Raw genomic sequence first — 19,862 nt, forward strand, 5'->3', positions numbered from 1 at the left:
GTTCTGGCACACAGATAAATTACTTGAAAATAATACGCTCCTTTTGGGTCTTGCTTTTAAAGATTACTTAGGTGGGAGCAGGGCATGCTTAGACCAGGGCTGACTCTTTCATAATGCTAACACCAGACCCTTTGCAGTACTCTGCCAGTCCCAGGAATCATGAGTTTTTCCAGTTTAGCTGCTGGAAACGGGTACTATTCCAGGTCCTGTGTGGGTTCTGAGTACTGTTTTCCGTAATGTTTTTGGGTGGTTCCTCCCCTGGCTTTGGATACTTTATACACACGCTTTTTCAGATCAGTGCTCTGCTGAATACGGAGGGGAGCCCTCTGCAGATCTCTGGAGTCTTCTCTCTGTGCAGCTCCCCTCTCTGGTGCTCTGTCCTGGGACTCCGGCGGCCTCGTCTCCCCAGACTGTCAGCTCCATGCCCTCAGCTTGGGGGTTCCCCTCTGTGCTCTGCTGCCCTCAGACTCACCAGGCAGGAAGCTGGGGCTGCTCCTCTGCTCCTGTCTCTCAGGGGCCACTGTCCTTGCTGCTGTCCCGTGTCTTGGGAACTATCGTTTCATATATTTTGTCCTGTTTTCATTTGTTACAGGAAGGAGGGTAAATCCAGTCCCTGTTACTCCATTTTGCCTTGAAGCAGACTAATGTCAGGTTATATCTTAAATAAATATTAATCTTTTGTTTAATTTTTCAAAACATAGGTTAAGCGTTTCTGATGATATAATCTCCAAATGAGATTATTTTTCAGGGAGCAAGCCCAGGACTTAATCTAGGCAGAACCAGATGATTTCTTAATCCCTTCTAGCTATAAAACCTGTTGTGACAGTATCTTTTTATTACATTTAAAGCAGTGCTCTAATAAAGATTTAACTGCAGACAATGCACGGTTGCTATTCATTAAAATAATTACCAAATTTTTTTTCACCTGTTATCTTCATGCTCCCCATCTTCCCAGCAAATGGTGAAGATATAATAAACTGGTAATGAAGCACTGTAAATGGCTCTACACTGTTTTGGAAAACAAATTGGAACTAATACGTATTAAAAGGCATAAAAATTGTTATATCCTTTGAATCATTAACCCCACTTGGAAAATTATAGCCAATGTAAATAATCTTAGATATATAAAAAAGTTGTATCTCGAAAAATGTTAATCATGGTGCTAATTATAATGGAAAAAAATTGGAAATAATCTTAATGTCAAAATAGGTGCCCAGTAAGGGATGAATGCCAGCCGTGGTGGTCTGGTGGTCAAGATCCGGCGCTCTCACCACCGTGGCCCGGCGTTGCTTCCAGGTCAGGGAACCACACCACCCATCCGTGGGTTGTCACAGGGGCAGCTGTGTGTTGCTGGGATGCTGAAAGCTCTGCCACCAGTATGTCAAATACCAGCAGGGTCACCCATGGAGGACAGTTTTCAGTAGAGCTTCCAGACTCAGACAGACTAGCAAGAAGGACCTGGCCACCCACTTCCAAAAAAAAAAATTGGCTATGAAAACGCAATGCATAGCAGCAGAGCATTGTCTGATAGAGCACCAGAAGGTGAGAGGATGGCGCACGAAAACCGGGCAGGGTTCCACTCTGCTGTCCACGGGGTCGCTGGGAGTTGGAATCCACTTGATGACATTAACAACAAAGATTAATACCCAAAATATGTAAAGAACTACAACTCAACAGCAAAAAAAAAAACCAAACCCAATTCAAAAATCAGTAAAGGACTTGAATAGACATTTCTCCCAGAGAAGATATACAAATGATCAATAAACACATAAAAAGATGCTTAACATCACTAGCCATTAGGGAATGCAAATCAAAACCACAATGAGATGCCACTTCATACTCGTTAGGATTGCTATTTTAAAAAAACACGGAAAATAAAAAGTACTGGTGAAGATGTGAGGAAATCAGAACTCTTGTGCATTTCTGGTGGGAATGTAAAATGATGCAGCTACCGCGGAAAACAGTTAGGCACGTCCTCAAGGTGTTAAACATGTTATTACCATATGACTCAGCAATTCCATTTCTGGGTATATACCCAAAAGAATTGACGGCAGGGACCCAAATAGATACTTGTACCCCAATATTCATAGCAGCAGCATTCACAATAGCCAAAAGGTGGAAATACCCCAAATGTCTATCAACGGATGAATGGATAAACAAAATGTTTTATCTACTTACAATGGAATATTAGCCTTAAAAAGGAAGGAAATTCTGACACTTGCAACAACATGGATGAACTTTGAAGACATTATGCTAAGTGGAATAAGCCAGACACAAAAGGACAAATACTGTGTGATTCCACTTATATGAAGTACAAAGAGTAGTCAAATTCATAGAGACGGAGAGTAGAGTGGTGGTTCCCAGGGCCTGGAGGGAGTTATCGTTTAATAGGTACAGAGTTTCAGTTTGGGCTGATAAAAAAATTCTGGAGATGGATAGTGGTGATGGTTGCACAACATTGTGAATGTACTTAATGCTACTAAACTATACATTTAAAAATGGTTAAAATGGTAAATTTCATGTTATGTATATTTTACCTCAAATAAATAAAATATAGATCTTTATTATATACATATTTAAATAAATAATTCACATTTCAAAAACGAGTAACCAAAGGCGAGCTGACCAGACAGTCCCTCCGTTCTTCCTCTCCAGGAGTGACGCACGCGGCCATCTGGGCAGCGTGCATTTCTTACCTCAGTGCAGCGGTCCCCCCTGAGCTGAGGACGTCAGCACAGGGCATCCTGCAAGGCCTTCACCTGGGTTTGGGGAGAGGCTGTGGCGCCATGATTGGAGGCGTGTTGGTCAATTATTTTGGTAAGAATGGCTTTCTCTTTTTTCCTTTCTTCTTTGATGAAAATTTATGATTTTTCAGCAACACCTCGATGTGCACTCAAAGTATTACTACAGATTGCCGAAAGCTAAACTCCAGTATTCATATTCTCTTTCTAGCTTTCATGGTAGTCGTAGTTGTAGAGCATCGTGCTTCAGTTGTTAAGGTGATTAGAGCCAGCCTGTAGCCATGCACACTTCTCTGACGGCTTGATGAGATGCCACACAGATACCTCAAAGGAGCCAAACCAATGAATAAGCACAGGTGTTTTGGGTTTGAAGTAAAGAACTTTAAACCTGCTGATAATAATGCTAGAGGAAAGAAAATTCATCATTGTTATTCCAACAGGAGATTTTAAAGATTTTATTTATTTATTTTTTCCCCCCAAAGCCCCAGTTGACAGTTGTACGCCATAGCTGCACAGCCTTCTAGTTGCTGTATGTGGGACTCGGCCTCAGGACAGACAGAGAAGTGGTGCCTCGGTGCGCGCCCGGGATCCGAACCCGGGCCACCACCATCGGAGCTCGCTCACTTAACCACCAAGCCATGGGGCCGGCCCTAACAGGAGATTTTAAATCAGAAAAATCTAACTATATGCTGGCTTTGGTAATGTCGCCACATCTGTGATAACTCAATCCGTCTGCCCTGTCAGATCTCCCTTACTGTAAATAGAGGGGCTGGGGTGAGACGAGATTATTCTGCTCAGGGATTTTGACTTCGGAGTCATCTGTGCAAGATGGGCCCAGGGATGTCTGAATTTGTAGCACTATTTGAGCTCTGCTGTACAACTGCAGATTAGTAGGGCTGTTTAGTAGTTAGGTAAATGGTCTTTATGAAGACGAGAGTACCATTAATTGTATGGTGAAAGGCGCTCAGAGGCAGTCCTTTATAAATGCAGTTTTAAGATTTGATCAATGAAAGATCCAATACCAGCACCTGGGTTTCCGGACACCTCCCCAGCCCTGTGTTTCTTCCACCATATGAAGCTAATGGCCATTCGCCATTCTCTGGTTCATCCTAAGCTCTGGTGCCTTTGCCCTGAACTTTAGAACATTGACAGTGTTTGGATGAGGTTGATCTGCATTTCCTGGAATTACTCTATAGAGTGCTCTGTTTGTTTTCACAGGGGCTGCTGCAACCTTCCGAGGAATCGGCATGGCCTGCCTGGTGATCCTCCTGCTCTTTGCCCTGATCCAGTGGCTGGCAGTGCCAGATGAGGAAGAAGGTAAATATGTTCATCCTTTCTTAATGGTTCTAAAAGCTGAAGCCATGGGGAATTCTACACATAGCCCTCGGAAACCCAGAGTTGGTAACAGTGTACCACAGACATGCTTGGCCCGATTTTCTCAGTGGCGTATCGATGAACTTGTGCACCATTGCTGGAGAGAAGCCACTTACTGTGTTGAAAAGAATATAGGTTAAGTAGCTTGGGATTTTTCTGTTTTTGTTTTGTTTTATGATACAAGGTACTGGGGGAAGTATTGGTTTTAAATTTCTCTTGTATTCTAAAGGGATTTAAAATTTAAATCAAATACATATAAGGCTATACAGTAATTTTACTATGAGGGATAGGGAGTGGGAATAATCTCTATGCTTCTACCTTCATTTGAAAAAAATGTCTAAACCTTCATTTTGAAGTTTTCCCTCAACAAGGCATGACCTTCATTAAAATGGTTGTATGGAAAGAAGGTTACATCAAATATAATGTGTAGATGAGAACAAGGTTACAACTTTTTTTTTGGAATCAACTTTTTTCTTTATGAAGACAGCCAACCAGTAGAACGGGAATCTTCTTGCTCAGCTCTTGGGTCCCAGAACAGGGTTCATCTTCTTTGGTGTCCTGTCCTCTCAGAGCATTTGCCTCCAGTGCCTGAAGTGCTTCTGTTAAGAGAAAAACTAGCTTGTTACAGAAACCCCAGAAACAGATTTTAATGCCAGTGAGTTACACAGAAAGACCAATACTGATTTTTCTCTCACTCTTGTTCTTTTATAATCCTAACTGGATCATTTCTCTTCCACAGCCTTGGTCCTTGTCTTCAGTAAAAGGCCAATAATAACAGTTATCACGTGGCTTTTCGTGTTTTGATGCTTATCTTTAAAATCTCAATCCTGTAAGCGAGTTTAAGGCAAGATGCACTGTAACCCATGCCCCACAGGTGTTATGTCTAAATTAAATGAACGATACATTTCATAAACAAAAGTAAATCAGTGTCCATTAGAGAGTGGCTCTAGAAGGAGACCCTGGAAGATAAACATCATGTTCATTTGCTCAGTCTTACACCAGGTAAAGAAGTCCTGATACATGGCAATTTATTAACATTGCCAAGCACACTAGAACGGGCTAATGGGATTGTCTGCTTATTTATTAGTTTGTTTGTTTGTTTTTGCTGAGGAAGATTCACCTTGAGCTAACATCTGTTATAAATCTTCCTCTATTTTGTATGTGGGCTGCTGCCACAGCATGGCCAATGACCAGCAGTGTAGGTCCACGCCTGGGAACGAAACCCAGGCTGTGGAAGTGGAGCACGCCGAACTTAACCACTGTTTGTTTAAATATGTAGAAAACTCTGAAAAATAATTTAAACATGATTTTCTCCAGACAAGACAATGTTGGCAGAAAGGATTCCTGTTCCATCAAGTCCTGTTCCCATAGCAACCATCGACTTGGTACAGCAACAGACAGAGGATGTCATGCCACGCATTGAGCCCAGACTTCCGCTCAAGAAAACCAAGCACCAGGAAGAACAGGAGGATGTGAACAAGCCAGCCTGGGGGGTCAGCTCCTCTCCCTGGGTGACCTTTGTCTACGCTCTTTACCAAATTAAAGAGATGATGCAGCTAACAAGAGACAACCGTGCTTCTGAGATACAGCCTTTACAGGTAAAGTTCCTCTGCTGGGCTACCTTAAGTGGGCTCAGTTGTTTTAGTTATTCAGTTATTCATTCAACAAGATTTATGGAAGGTCTGCTGGGGGAAATAGACATGCAGACAAATAATTTCATTACTCTGTGACAAGTACATTATAGAGGTATATACAAGGTCCCATAGAGGGAAAATTCTGCCTTATGGAGTTCAGGAAGGCTTCACAGAGAAGATGATACTTCTTGAAAGAAAGAAAATAAATAAATCCATTCTGATTTTGTGTATTTATTTAAAATTTCAGTGTTGATGGATACTAGTTGCAGTGAGGATTTATGGTTCTTGCCATGGGGGACCATATATATTAATCTCTGTAATTCTAAGATTCTAATGGGGACATTATATATAATAGGACCTCAGTAAATATCTGCTGAATTAATGAATTAATACCCTGAGCTACTGTATGGATCTAACAGGCCACCTAACTCAGTGGAAGTGTGGTTTTGCTGGTGGCTTCACCTGAAAAATAACAAGGGTGAATTTTCTTGTCCCTAGAGGTGTGGTCTCTCCTGGGTAAAGTTAGATCATGTTGATAAAACACTGTAGGTAATTGTAACTATCTGCTGCCTTTGGAAAATGATTAAGTGTGACTTCTACGAATGGTTTGGCCAAAGTAATGAACCCACTTCCCTGTATTTATATTAGTCACTCCTTTTTACTTGATGAATCCTGTCAGCTCTATATCTAGAGTAGCTTCAGAGGACACAAGAAAAAACAAACAAAGGGGAAAGTCTTAAGGACTAATTTGGGTAGGTAATTTCCTTTTTAGAAAATTTGAACTACTCCCTTAATGAATTTATCATGACTTTGTAAACTAACATATAATATTTCTATAATTTAAACCAAACCTGATTCTTCAACGATAACCATAATGCATTCCAGTCCATGCATGATCCTATTTATTCATCAGGGTAGTAAAGTCACGGGAATCCTCTGCTCAGTCGAGCAGGAGAATCTCAGTGTGGGAGGAGCACGTAAAGGATGTGAAGCAGGGAGGCAAAGCAGGAGAAAGGACGATGTCTTCTGCTGGAGTAGCAGTGTTTCCTGACTTTGGGCACTCATCCTCACTTTCACAGAAGCCTATTAGGCTTAAGTAGCATTAAGTTTTTTTCTGATATGTTAAGATTAATAAAAACTAAGGCCTTAGTTATTCTTTTTTTTTTTTTTTGTGAGGAAGATCGGCCCTGAGCTAACATCCGATGCCAATCCTCCTCTTTTTTGCTGAGGAAGACTGGCCCTGGGCTAACATCCATGCCCATCTTCCTCCACTTTATATGGGATGCCGCCACAGCATGGCTTGACAAGTGACGTGTTGGTGCGCGCCTGGGATCCGAACCAGCAAACCCTGGGCCGCTGCAGCGGACTGCGTGCACTTAACTGCTTGTGCCACCGGGCTGGCCCCCAGGCCTTAGTTATTCTTATGAAGAAGTCATTGTACTAAGGTTTTTTTACATTTTAGAATCAATTACAGAAATAAACCCCCTTTTTTGGTGCTCAGCTATTTGAAGTGATGGATACTAATTCAGAGGAAAATTCATTAAAAAAAACCAAACACGTTTCCTGATTTGTAAAAGTCAGGAATGTGGCCTGGAATGCGGCAAGGTGGCCTTTGACAGACACGCTGGGGGGTGTGTTGGAGTGAGTGTGTACTCACGGTTGGTTACATAAGTGCTTGTGTACATTCCTTTTTTACATGAATGTTCTGTCTTATTTAACTTTTAGTGTATACTTTGAATCTCAAATACACATAGGACATTCTTTTCCTGGCCCTATCTCTGAGGCTGAGGATGCTGTCCTTACTGCTGTTAGACAAGGTGCCTTCCTGCTCTTGAAGCCTGTGGTTTCAGCAAGTGGCCCGAGTCTTAGTTCCATGCTGCTTGCCCAGTGACTTGCCACATGGCTGGCGGGGGCTCAGTAAATATTTGTGGATGTAAAGTGTTTTTCGGGTAGTAACAGGCATTTTGGTAGTAATGTTCCCTTATCCACAAGATACATCTGCTTATAGTGTTTGTGTTTTTCATGCGGCTTTGGCAGTTGCACATAGGAAAAGAGATGAAAGGTAAGACTTTCTATCCTTACTTCTCTATTACTTGTTCCCTGAAGTGGTCACTTCAGGAGGACCACCCCATTTTCTATATCTTACTTGAAAGCCTATAAAAGTGTTGGGCTTATTTGCTATCACTGACCGTGGGGCATCTCCTGTTTTATCCTTTCAGGGGACCAGTGAGAATCGGGAACATTCCCCAGCTGGTGGAGCCCGGCCTGTCCCATGTGAGACTCACTCTGACCCATCTAGAAACCAGCCGTCCCCTCAAGCAGCAGCATCTCAAACGCAGAGCAGCCCCGCTGACCCCCAGGTGGACCAGCGCACGGAGGAGAGTGAGGACCAGCAGGCTCGGCCTGCCGCAGGAGGACACTGAGGGGTCTCGCTCATCTCACACCCTGCATGGAACTCGGCTTCTCTGCCAGGCAGAGGGAGAGGTGCCCGAACCTAGGACACACCTCGCCTTGAGGAGCATAGCACCACATACGCTTCTTAATACCTGAACTCATTAACATGGAAACACACACAGGAGCTACAGTACATAGTGGCAGAAACAGGTAAACTTCCATGACCCACTGGACTCACAGAAGGGAAATGGATTTTGGTGACGACTTCCGGTTCTTTGGTTGGTTAGGTTAAGGACTATGGGACTTCTCTGCCAGGGCAGTAAGAGTTGAAACCAGCAGTTACACTAAGTAAGTGGAGGGAAAGAAGTGCTCGAAGGTGAACACTGATGTAATCTCCCTTTTCTGATTCTTTAATTATTTAGTGCTTATAATGCAAACTGAGAAGAAACCTATAATTTCATTTCTCTTGAAGAGAGCCACTTAAAAAATTACAAAACATGTTTAAAAAGTAACCAGATAAAAGTTAGTAGCATATACACTTTTGTTTAAAAAAAAAAAAAAAAGGAAAAGTTTCATCAGAAACTTGGCATATCTCCAGCAAATATATTTTTATATGTGTATGGTATAGAATGAAAATAGTCAATTCTCTGAGCAGCAAAAGCTGTTACTGACCACTGCAAGCTAAGCCGAGCTTTAAAATGCCTTTTGTTTTAAATGGGCTTTAAGACCAGAGGAGGGAATATTTCAAATAAACCAACCAACTCAGTATCTTGTGGCCTGATAGACAAGGGTGTACTAAAGATATTGATACTGTAAATAGCCTCTATCACTATTTACAAGTTTATAGTGATTTGGGCTCTGATAGCTGATGGAATAAAACAAAAAATCACCGAGTTCCTAAGGTTTTCTTTAATTAAGCAGTACTATTTACAAATAACAGTATAAGATTTAAGTGCCTGGGGGAGGGATACAATTTTTAAAAATTACATAATGGGTCAGCTTTTGTTTTGTTTTTGGTGAGGGGAAAAGGTGGTGAATAGGAAACCGGGAATGGAAAGGAGAGGAGTAAGAAGGAACTATGCTTTCCAATGACTAAAGAAACTAATCTCAGTATATCCTTTCCCTTGAAGACACAGTCAGACACTGGACAGTTCAGATAGGGGTATGCCACTGTAAATATTACAGCCACAGTCAGAACAATGGCTGGGTGAATCACACGTAAAGCTTGCTGCTAAAAATGAAAGCTGAGGTTGATAGGAAGCCTTACGGAGGGCTTGGAAGAGGGAACACTGCTTTAGCTGAATGAAGGTCAGTCACAGTGTGTACGGCAGCTATGGGTGAGCAGAGGCGAGGGGAAAGAGAAGAACAGAGTTAAAAATGAGCAACTCGCCTTACCCTCTGACCCTGACTGGACAGGATCAGCTGTAAAGTGAGGGCTTCTCCATGACACCACACTTCTGCCCAAAACTGCATCTGGGAGAAGAAATTCTGCATTTGGATGTTTTGCTTCACCACAAAACACAGCTTAAAAATAAAATAACGGAAAGAAATAGAATTAAGCAAATAGTTATTTTTGCACTTGAACTGAAATGTACTGTACTGTAAATTATCATGACTCATTTTAAGTGACCTTTAAAATCAGATGTATTTATTATGCTTATGTAATGATAGAAATAAAGAAATGGGTGACAGGCTGAACCTCATCTATGAATGTACAGTATGTGGATTTGTGAAACTGACTCTAGAAAGTCAAAAACATACACTGTATCTTGTGTTTACAGCTCTGATTTATTCCTTTGAAAAGCCTGCTGTTTTGGAAATGCACAGTTGACATGCTGAAATAAAAATAACTGCTGTTTTTAAATATTTCTTAAATGATAAAGATGTGACCAAACAAATAAAAGTCCTTCACTCTGTAATGAACGAGACCCAAGTTCAACAGGCCTTTATTATGAAATATTTACTATGAGAGCTGATTCAATAATGCAGTAATTTCCAGCCTTTTTTTTTTTGGCTGAGAAGATTAGCCCTGAGCTAATATCTGCTGCCAGTACTCCTTGCTTTTTTCTTGAGGGAGATTAGCCCTGAGCTAACATCTGTGCCAGTCTTCCTCTACTTTACATGTGGGTTGCTGCCACAGCGTGGCTGACAAGTGGTGTTGGTCCGAACCCATGAACCTGGGCCACCGAAGCAGAACGCACGAGACTTAACTGCTATGCCACAGGGCTGGCCCCCAATTTCCAGCCTGTTAAAGTGGACACCCTCTTGGGTTTGTGGACTTTGCAACTTTTTCTTCCTGTCCTCAAAGTGCCATGTGCCATTTTAAAACATATTAAAGTTAATTCAAATTAAATTTTGATTTGAGAATTTTATAACCCTGCTTGAAATTCCCAGGGTGAAAAGCCAGGCTGGTAATCACTGCCTTAATGACTTGCTTCATACTCTTTCACCTGTGACTGTAGAAAAAGTGAGTTACCCCGGAGTGCTGAGCTTGTGTGGATCCAAAAGGCTAGTTGCTAATTATTAAACTATTACTCAAAGCCTTAAGTAGAATAATAGATGATTATCTGTCTCCACTAACCAGTTCATCTCCAGTAGCCAGTAAGTCACAGGAAAAGCCTAAGGAATTCATAGGAAGAACAGCGCTGCTTTACTGGCCTTTTAATCCTGCCGTGGGCCCCACGAAGCAGAGAGCTGGCTAAGCGCTGCCGTCTGATTTGCGGTTCCTCCTATGGCCGGGGTGGGGGCTGCTGGTGGGGCTGGGACCATTCCTTATGCAGTATCCCTTGCAGCCAATCTGGAATTAGCAGTGAATCCCGGAAAAGGGAACCACGTCTATAGTTCCTGGGTGCTTGTGTGCTGATGAGATTATCATTTTGTCCTTACAACCCAACGTGGTATATGTCACTGCCCCTATTTTAAATATGAGGATTCTAGAGCTAACAGAGCTTACATTATGGGACCAAAGTCACAAAGCCAGGATTCAAGCTCAAACCCGTCTGATGCCAACGCCCAGGTCCACCCAGCACCTTCCTGCACCCTAGAAGGCGGGGAGGCCTCCCTGCTCCTGTTGTGGTAGAACAAGCCAGAAAGCAGCCCTGGCCTGAATCTTGACCTCACGGGCCTCATATATATATGTGTGTGCTAGTCCATTAGGATTGCTAGACATTCCCAGATACCTAGAAATCCAGCACCTGCAAACTCCTGATGCTTTGTTAGCTGTAAGGCCAGACCCCTTATGCTCTGGAGGTGACTTGGATGGTTTGGCAGCCCTGCAGAGAAAACTCGGAGGTTGGCAAGGACTCTGAGGACCAGTGCCCGGGAATCAGGAAGGGCATCCCGAGGCAACGGCGTTGCAGAGCGGCTATGGTGGCCATTAGCCACAGGCGGCTCTGAAGTACTTGCAATGTGGCCAGTGCATCTGAGGAATTAGATTTCTTGTCTTTAAGTAGCCACATGTGGCTCCTGGCTGCCGTACTGGACAGTGCAGGTGCAGAGGAAGAGCTCACCTTTGGGAGATCTCTGGGCCTCAGTTTCCTCATCTTCAGTGTGAAGTACTGGACCCTAAAATTATGTTATTCTGTGAAGGTGAGGGCAGGCTCTGACAGCTGACTGTAGAGGAGTAAAGTGCTGACTGGCAGATCCTCTCTCAGAGGACAGATCTACGAGGGGTCAAATTGTAATAGATGGTTGCCTAGTGAACAAGTCTCATGTTTAAGGTTATCAGGCCAAAAAGTCTGATGCGAACACCCCCCCAGTGGGGCTGGCCTTGCTAGTGTGATGATACACAGTCTGCTGGCAAAGACCACCCCTTCCTTTATGCAGCCCTGCCAACCGTTTCCTGTGACTGCTGTTTTTATAATCTTTTGTTATTGACCAGCCACCACACCCCCTTTTAGTGGGCATATTCTTTATTCAGCTATGTTAAAATCTTCAGTCTTTCTTAGCCTAGGAGTCTAGTTGTCTTTTTAAGAAAACTTTGCATACTTTTGTTATGATCCTGAACGTGCTACCTTACCAGGTCACCAGAGATTTGGGATGAGTATATATTTACCAGGATAACTCTTGGAAATGCATTCAGTGGGATAGCTGCTCTCGTTTATTGTTTTAATAATTTAGGAGATCTGTTTGTTTTTCAGATGTGGTCCCTTTTCCAAAAAGGCAGTGATCAAAGGTAGAAAGAGGAAGACTCCTAGCATTATTGGAGACCGTCAGGTGCTCTATGAGGCGCTTTCCATGCCCCTTCACTTAAACCTCACAACACTCTGTTATTTCCATTTTACTGTTGGGGAAAGACCTGGAGAAGGTAAGAGAGGGTTGCTGGAGAACATATCTGGCTCAAGTGGTAGAATCAGGATTTGAGCCCCAGTGTGTCTGCTTCTAGGGCCCCCGCTCTTTCTGTTCCCTTTATTGCCATCTTAAAAAAAAGTTAGTCAAGGAAATGGCCCCATGGTTAAATCATTCCGGAGACATCTTCTGATGTGCAAATGCCAATTGTAGGTATTGTAGCGATGTATATCGTAGATCATGGTCCACGGCTGCACCGTGCAATGACAAAAATCAGGTTCTGCATCAATGAGGCCAAGAGTCACACCCACACAGTTAAGTCATCAGTGTCCTGCCACCCAGTGGGGTCTTTCAGAAGACAGCTGGCTCCCAGGGCCACCTGAAAATACTCGGTCTTACTGCAGGCTTCTTCAAAATTCCACATCCATTATATTATCCATGCATAGGCTCTTTCTTTCAGTTGGACAAAAAAAAAGCTGATTTAAAAAATTGTACTTCTCTAACTCTAGGGAATAATCACATAATAATATAAGATCCTTTTCTTGACATCATTTCAGGGGTCTTAATTCATCCACATGTTTATTGATGTAACCCATCATCTATTCCAAACCTCTTTAAAATCTAAAATCTCTTAAATTTCTACCTTAAAAAAAAGTCATAAATTCAAATATTGTTCTAAATGTCAGATGGACACTCCCCTATAATTCAGCCTTAAGTATTATTGGCAAACTATACAACTAATTCACAAAGCATTTTTTTGTGATATGTAAAATGTGTTTTAAAACCTTTTAAAAATAACATTTGAATGATACAATTGTTTAAGCATGGCCACCTACGCCTCATCTCACCCACACATTTTGGTGTCAAATAGTCCAACTTGCTAACAACAGTAAGCTTTTGTGAGGCACGTAGCGTGAGCAATACCACAACAAAAGGTTCCGTTATGCTCCATAATTGCACACCTATGGTGGTGTGAAGCACAAATCCAACTTTCAACCACCTGTGAAGTGCAGAGACATTTTACTGAAAGGTCATTTAAACCATTTTAAGGCCCTTACATAAATAAAGGGAGGAGGGAGACAGAGAGAGAGACAAGGAAAGGGAGGAAGGAAAAGAGAGAAAACACATCTCTTAGGGGAGTATTCTATATATTACTTGATGGGGATTAGAACTCTGATCAGTTCGATAATAAACCCCAAATCAAATGAACACAACAGAAATACACCAACTATATCACACGTAATACTTTTAATTATTTAGCTTCTCCTAGTACTCACATAATAGAAATTGACAAATCCATGACTTCCTCTAAAAATAAACATGAAAAACAATATCCCGGAAGAGTGTTGCTCTTCTCTTTGGCTGTTTTTATTGTGACGGCTGCACCTAGCTTGTTGGCCCACTAGGAGCTGATTCCTCCCATCATCAGCACTGTGTCACCTGGCACAGGTGAGGCCCAGTGGCTGTCCTGGCTGGGAGGTCCCCTGGGACTCAGCAGGATGTTCGAGTGTTATCCACACACACACTCTGTAGTACACAGACTGCCTCTCAGAGGTGAGTGTGGTGAGCACGAGCACTGATGCATCTGATACATTTACAATATATCAACAATAAATATACCATTATAAAAAACAATCAGATAAACTAGGACAAAATGATGTTAGAGCTGTTTACACATATCTGAATGGAAGATACTTTCTTGGATTTTTTAAATCAAAGTCTGTGTGAAAGCACAGGTTGAATTTAGTGCATTTCACAAAAATAGCAAAGCTCCTAAGAGTAAAAGGTGTCTGGTAAAAACAGAGACCTGTGCAACACTGACACTCTGCTTCAAAGAGGAAATAGCATTTGAAAATCAATTTAGAAAGTTCCAAATGTGTAGCCATGCTCTTTTTCAGCAATTTAGAAAAACTCTACGAAATTTGGCTCAGGAAAGCGGTGCCCACATTATCTGTGTGTCCCTTCTCCATTACCCTTCTTCTAGTAAAAGGAGATTCCTCACTCTTGAAGCATCTATTCTTGATGATCCCACCAGCAAAAAAGCCTGAGTTTGATTCTTACAGATAATCAGTTTACCAACATTTTAGCCCTTAGATGGTTTTGCCACGTTCAGATCCTGTCTCAGACCTATGTTTTGGCCTCCCTTCCTCAGGTTAGTCCCTCATTTCACTGAAGTGTTCTCTGGAAGAAAGATCATAAATCTGTTCTGTATGAAATTGTTACAAATGTATATAACTAAACAATTTTTTAAAATGGACCAGTCAACTCAAAACGTCCCAAAAGGTTAAATGCCTTCAATTTCAATGTATAAAAATATATAAAAAATAATTCTAATTTGTAATCCTTATATATGTCTATAAAAGTCTTATCAAAACTTTAAAATATAATATTAGGAAATGTTTGTCTTTATCACAGTTACCAAATAGCTAGTTGGCCATTATTAAAAAATAAAAAATAAAAAGTCACCAATATTGTGAGACCCAAGGGTAGGGCGATGGCCCCTGGGCTCACCTTGAAGGTCTCCTTCTACCTGAGTCGTAGGAAACAGTGGGGCTGGAGTTCTGGTCCTAGTGCTGCCTCTGAATAGCGTCGTGGTCATGGACCAGTTATGTAACCTCTCCAAACCTCAATTCCTCCATCATTAGCGTTTTCCAAACGTGTCCCAAGGAATATTAATCTCATGAAAAAGGGTTCTGTGGTCAAATTAAGTCGGAAACTGCTGCACATAATTTCTCCTCTTTAGTAGATTCACAATGTGCACTGGCATTATTAAAGGCTCTGAGAAGTTCTGCAGTACATTTGTTTGACTTTGTATCGATCTTAGTTGACCTCAGAATCCCTTTTCTAACACTTACTAGTATCCTGTGGACTATATTTTGGAAAACACTGGTCCAGCATAGCTCGGGTCTCTTCCAGCACTTACATTGATAATATGGAGGAAAAGCAATGCAGTCTTTTGACATAGGTTCTGGGGATTAAGAGAAGATTTAATGCCCTGGTGTTGACAAGGCACCTATTCATGCTAACTGGCCCCCTGAAGAACAATGTGATTCCCTTTTTCCTAATGAAAGTCTTCATTCAAGGAAAGTGGTAAGGACTCTCACAGAATCTTGGCAGCCACCTACAGTCCAATAAGTAGCAGAACTGGCCAAGAATGATAAGTTATCTTCAGTATAGTTTAGTTTTCCTTTCCAGAACGACTTGATTTTTCTCCACAGCAAATGCCTTTGCCACTGTTCCCTAGAACAGTTCTGCCCAACTTCCACAGGACCCCTGCCCTTTACCCACTTCCTTGCCCAGAATGAAGTCAATGCGCAGAGAGACTGTCAGTCCTCAAGGTAAAGAGCTGCTCTTCCAAGAAGGCACCCCCAAGGCCGTACTGTTCGTCGTGAAGACGCATCTCTTCTGGCGACAAGTGGCTTCCTCCAAGAACAAAGGCTGCAAACCTAATAAGTTTTTTTTGTTTTAAATAAAGTTAATGTTATCACAGAAAGGTTTATTTGGAAGATAACATGTTCCCCTGCTACTTATCCCCTTTAATTAAACTCGACTTTGCGTCAACAGAGGATGGTATTTACACACTGGGTGTAAAAATGGGACAGGCTTATGTGATCCTTCCAGAAATATTCAGAGAAACGGCAGAGAAGTAGGCGCACTCACAAGCACTGAGGGCTGCCAAACGCACCTACTCCTGTTTTCTATTTCCTTCTCTTCTCTCTCTTATTAGTTTAGATTTATTACGTATTCATTATTTTGGTGTCAATACTTTCCCCCTTCAATCTTTAGTTTGAAGGCACTGGTCTTTGGATAAAGCTATAAAGAAGGGAAGGATGTTGGGGCTGAGATGTCTAAGTAAACTTTGAAAGTTATTTTCCACACTAGTAGCATGAGTAGCAGGCGACACATCCCATTCCACCTCTCTCCTTCCCATATGGAAGTTATCTTTATGGCCCTCCCTATAAAACACAGCAGATCAATATTTACTCTGTGCAAGTCAGAGCACTCAAGAAGAAGAAGGACCCGTGGCGGCTTCCACACCATCTGTTACCTGGGGAAGTAGTCTGTTTCTAGTCTGAAGTATCCGCACCAGACCATCATATTATTTCCACAGTAACTCTAACCCAGGTGGTGGCCCAAGCCGCTGAGCAGGGCTTACCTTTTAGGAGCCTGGAGTCTGGAGACGGCCAGCCACGACGGGAAGTCAGGCCTGCGGCAGGCTCCGCGCAACTCCTCCAGAGCGCGGGCTGTTGCGGCATCGGCTTGTTCCCTGTATTCGTCTTCAGTCAGATACTTAACCACCAGCTTTTCTGATGTAAACCGTTTCTTCATTTTCCTAAAACATGCGGCATTTGGTTGCTAGATTCCTGGTCATGTTTGATTGGTCAAGTCAACCCTTAAGATTTATAAAAATACATTTCTTAGACAGTAACAGTAATGCTTCACTTGCTTTATATCATACTATACATTTTTACCACTGTTACTGTGACTGAGGTATACAGAACACACAGTTTGGGCCTGATGGGACATTTCCCCTCTTCCTGGACCATCCTAAATAATGTCCTAAGGCATCTGAGAATCAGCTTCTGATAGAGAGGTTAATTGTGTTTTTCCTCCCCGGTGATTTCTAACCGCACAGTCAGACAATGACAGGTCTGGCTTCCTTATGCGTGGCCTGCTGATTTTCCTGGGCACTAACAGAAGCCAGCCTCTGAGACGTCCTTTTATGGAGACCCAAGCATCTCTAGACGGAAAAGCACAGATTTGTGGGATGTCGCCTCCACCTAGTGGTGGGGATTCTGACTAATCCCAGAGAGAGGGAGAAAATATTGTACAAGGGTCGTGCATGTACAATAATTTCTAATGATTTTTCCTTTGCTACATGCTGAGGGGCTCATGATTGGGCTTTTTTTTCCAACCAGGAAAGTCCTAAAGGGAAGAATCGCATAAAAATAGTAATGATGGTAAGGTTTTTTAAAACATTTATGATATATTTATCAATGAGTTTTTAAGAACATTTTTATGTGGTTTTAAATTTAATTTAACCAGAGATTCCCAGTCTGAATAAACATCAGAATTACCAGGAGGTTTTTTTAAACATATATTTTCTTGGGGTTTGGGACCTGAAAAATCTTTTCTCTTTTAACGACTGTCTGGTGGTTGATGAGCTGGATTAGGGAGCTACTGACAGCATCTCCTTTTTCTCTCCATACCCAGCCTGGTCTCCCTAGAGGAGAACCCCTGGCCTCTGAGCAGAAGACAGGGAACTGTCCTGCCTTTGAGGTTTACTCACTGTGGGGCGATTCCTGAATGGTTCCGAGCCTCACTTTGCTCATGTGAAAAAATGAAAGCAGTAACATCTACCTCATGAGGTCACTGTACGGATTAAATGAGATAGTGTGTGTAAAGTGCTTAGCACAGTGAGTGGCTGATAATAAGTGTGCAATAAGGATAACCAAGAGTAACTACCATATATTATTAAAATATGTTCAAACAGCTGTTTGCAAAAGTAGAACGTACTATACAAATCAAGGTATTATTTCTCTAGCTTATTATTTAACCTATATGTTCCTGTTTGATTCCCTAGTTCTTCATGTAGTTATTCACTAGCAAAATGAACAGTTGAGCAAGTTATAACACATTTTGATTATTATATTCATGTTAGCGGAATGCACAGCAAGTGCATGAAAGGACTATGGTGCAGGTGACAGAACACACTTTGCTCTTGGCAGGGCAGCTGGAAGTTTAAAGGGAAAGAGAAAGGAAGTCTATCCTGGGTTCCTCTGGCCACAAGCCTGGCACAGGACCAGAGGCCTGGCAGAGGGACCTCGGGGAATCCCAGTCACTGTCTGCCTCTGAGACGGGGCAGAGGGAAGCAGCCAGCATCAGTCCCTCTGACCTGGCCCTGCTCCCTTTCAGCCTTATCAATGCCCTCTGCACTGGGGCCCTGTCCTGTCACTGGTGCATTTTTAACCCTGTGACACTGCCACACATGCAGTCACCAGATCCATAAACTACCAGTTACCACAGAGTCTCCTTCCTCAGAGTCACGTTTACCTCATACATATTTATTAACTCTTCCAGTCTTGCTCTCACCGCCCTACCTCAGGCCCTCATCACCTCTTGCCCAGACCACTGTAATGTCTGATGACTGGTCTCCTGTCCCAGGGCCGCCTCCTCACATCCACCCTGCTCCGTGCCAGAAGACAGATGGACCATATCCCACCGCCCAATGAGGTTCATGGTCTCTGCTTTGATTTTTGCTTGTTGAATTTATTTTTATTTTCAGATTAGTTGTCAACATTTAAAAATAATAAGAATCCACATTCTAATCCACATTCCCAGCTTTGCTAGATCAGAAGATCTGGCAAGGCATGGCTCACATTCCTACCTGGCAGCAATCAGCTCAAGCTGAGTGGTAATTGCCCCCTTTTCAATGAGGCCCCATTGTAGAATTTCCCACAGTCCTCATGATTGCCCCACTGCCTTACCCCTGCTCGGCCTGACTCACTCAGTAAGCACCTGCCTGGGCCCCAGGCATTTGGATTTATAACAGCTGTCTAGGCAGCAGTTAGAGGGCGCTGACTAAAATGCACAATGGTTCCCTGCCTCAACTGTGTACATGATCAGACTAGACTCCTTAGCATGGCCCATGATGCCTCCATGACCTGGCCAATGCCCCCCCTCGTTCGCTGCCTCGTGATGGTACCAGACTGGGCTTTCTCCTTCTCAGAAAAGTCCTTCCCACATTTATTCATCTGGCTGTTTTGATTCATTAAGATTCAGCCCAGTAATATCTTCTCCAGGAACTTTCCTGAATTTTCTCTATATGCCACAGTCCCTGGGCAGGCCTATCTTAACACTTCAAAGACATAGAAATGTGTGCCTATGACTCAACAAGCACACTCGAGGGGAGGGACCATCTCCTTCATCTGTGCACCTGACACAAAAACAGGTGCTCGGACTCAGTGACTGAGGAAAGACATAATAAAGCTGTGACAAGAGAAGTTACCTCATCCTTCTTTCTCTATTTTCAAAGGGTTTAAGCCTTAACTTAAAACCTAAGAGAAAAGAAAATCCTAAATATAAATAATACCTTTCAATCACTTATGATTCATTTCTGTTCCCTCGCTCTTATCTCATAAGTACAACAAGTACCCCTAAGGCAGCCTTGGGCCCTGATAATGAAAGGAAATGTAAAATAAAAGTAGAAATTTCAGGCAACCCAGAGCCCAAGTAATTTTGGCAATGATTTTAGTGAATTCTGAGTGAGCTGTAATTGCCTAGGAACTGGTGGTAACCTCTGAAGGACTAATGAAGACTAGAAACAGAGATGGGGTCAGATGCTTAAGTTCTCTATCCTCTTCCTCCCTCAGAGGGAAATCTCTAGAGGAAATGTAGTTAATTATGAGATTAAACATGATGTGTCCAAAAA

General features: G+C 42.4%; 2 protein-coding genes across 9 annotated transcripts in view; one reads left to right on the forward strand and one right to left on the reverse strand.

Annotated features, from left to right (window-relative positions):
- The window catches only part of MFSD6 (major facilitator superfamily domain containing 6), a 70,909-nt gene extending 60,838 nt beyond the window's left edge, over positions 1 to 10,071 (forward strand). For 2 of the 3 annotated variants that reach the window (XM_087435492.1, XM_087435491.1), the window contains 4 exons: positions 2,656 to 2,817; positions 3,960 to 4,058; positions 5,433 to 5,713; positions 7,969 to 10,071. In XM_087435492.1, the coding sequence (XP_087291618.1) occupies positions 2,656 to 2,817; positions 3,960 to 4,058; positions 5,433 to 5,713; positions 7,969 to 8,172 (746 nt within the window). In that variant the 3' untranslated portion in view covers positions 8,173 to 10,071. The remainder of the gene's footprint in view (positions 1 to 2,655; positions 2,818 to 3,959; positions 4,059 to 5,432; positions 5,714 to 7,968) is intronic. The other variant, XM_087435493.1, reaches the window with a different exon arrangement.
- The window catches only part of NEMP2 (nuclear envelope integral membrane protein 2), a 34,914-nt gene continuing 19,010 nt past the window's right edge, over positions 3,959 to 19,862 (reverse strand). For 5 of the 6 annotated variants that reach the window (XM_087435494.1, XM_087435496.1, XM_087435498.1 and 2 more), the window contains 2 exons: positions 16,587 to 16,763; positions 13,660 to 15,876 (listed from right to left, as the gene is read on the reverse strand). In XM_087435494.1, the coding sequence (XP_087291620.1) occupies positions 15,738 to 15,876; positions 16,587 to 16,763 (316 nt within the window). In that variant the 3' untranslated portion in view covers positions 13,660 to 15,737. Of the gene's footprint in view, positions 4,715 to 13,659; positions 15,877 to 16,586; positions 16,764 to 19,862 lie in introns of those variants that run through there. The other variant, XM_087435495.1, reaches the window with a different exon arrangement.

The sequence above is a fragment of the Ceratotherium simum genome, chromosome 9 (assembly GCF_057802395.1).
Source record: "Ceratotherium simum simum isolate JZ-2026a chromosome 9, ASM5780239v1, whole genome shotgun sequence".
Lineage (NCBI taxonomy): Eukaryota > Metazoa > Chordata > Mammalia > Perissodactyla > Rhinocerotidae > Ceratotherium > Ceratotherium simum.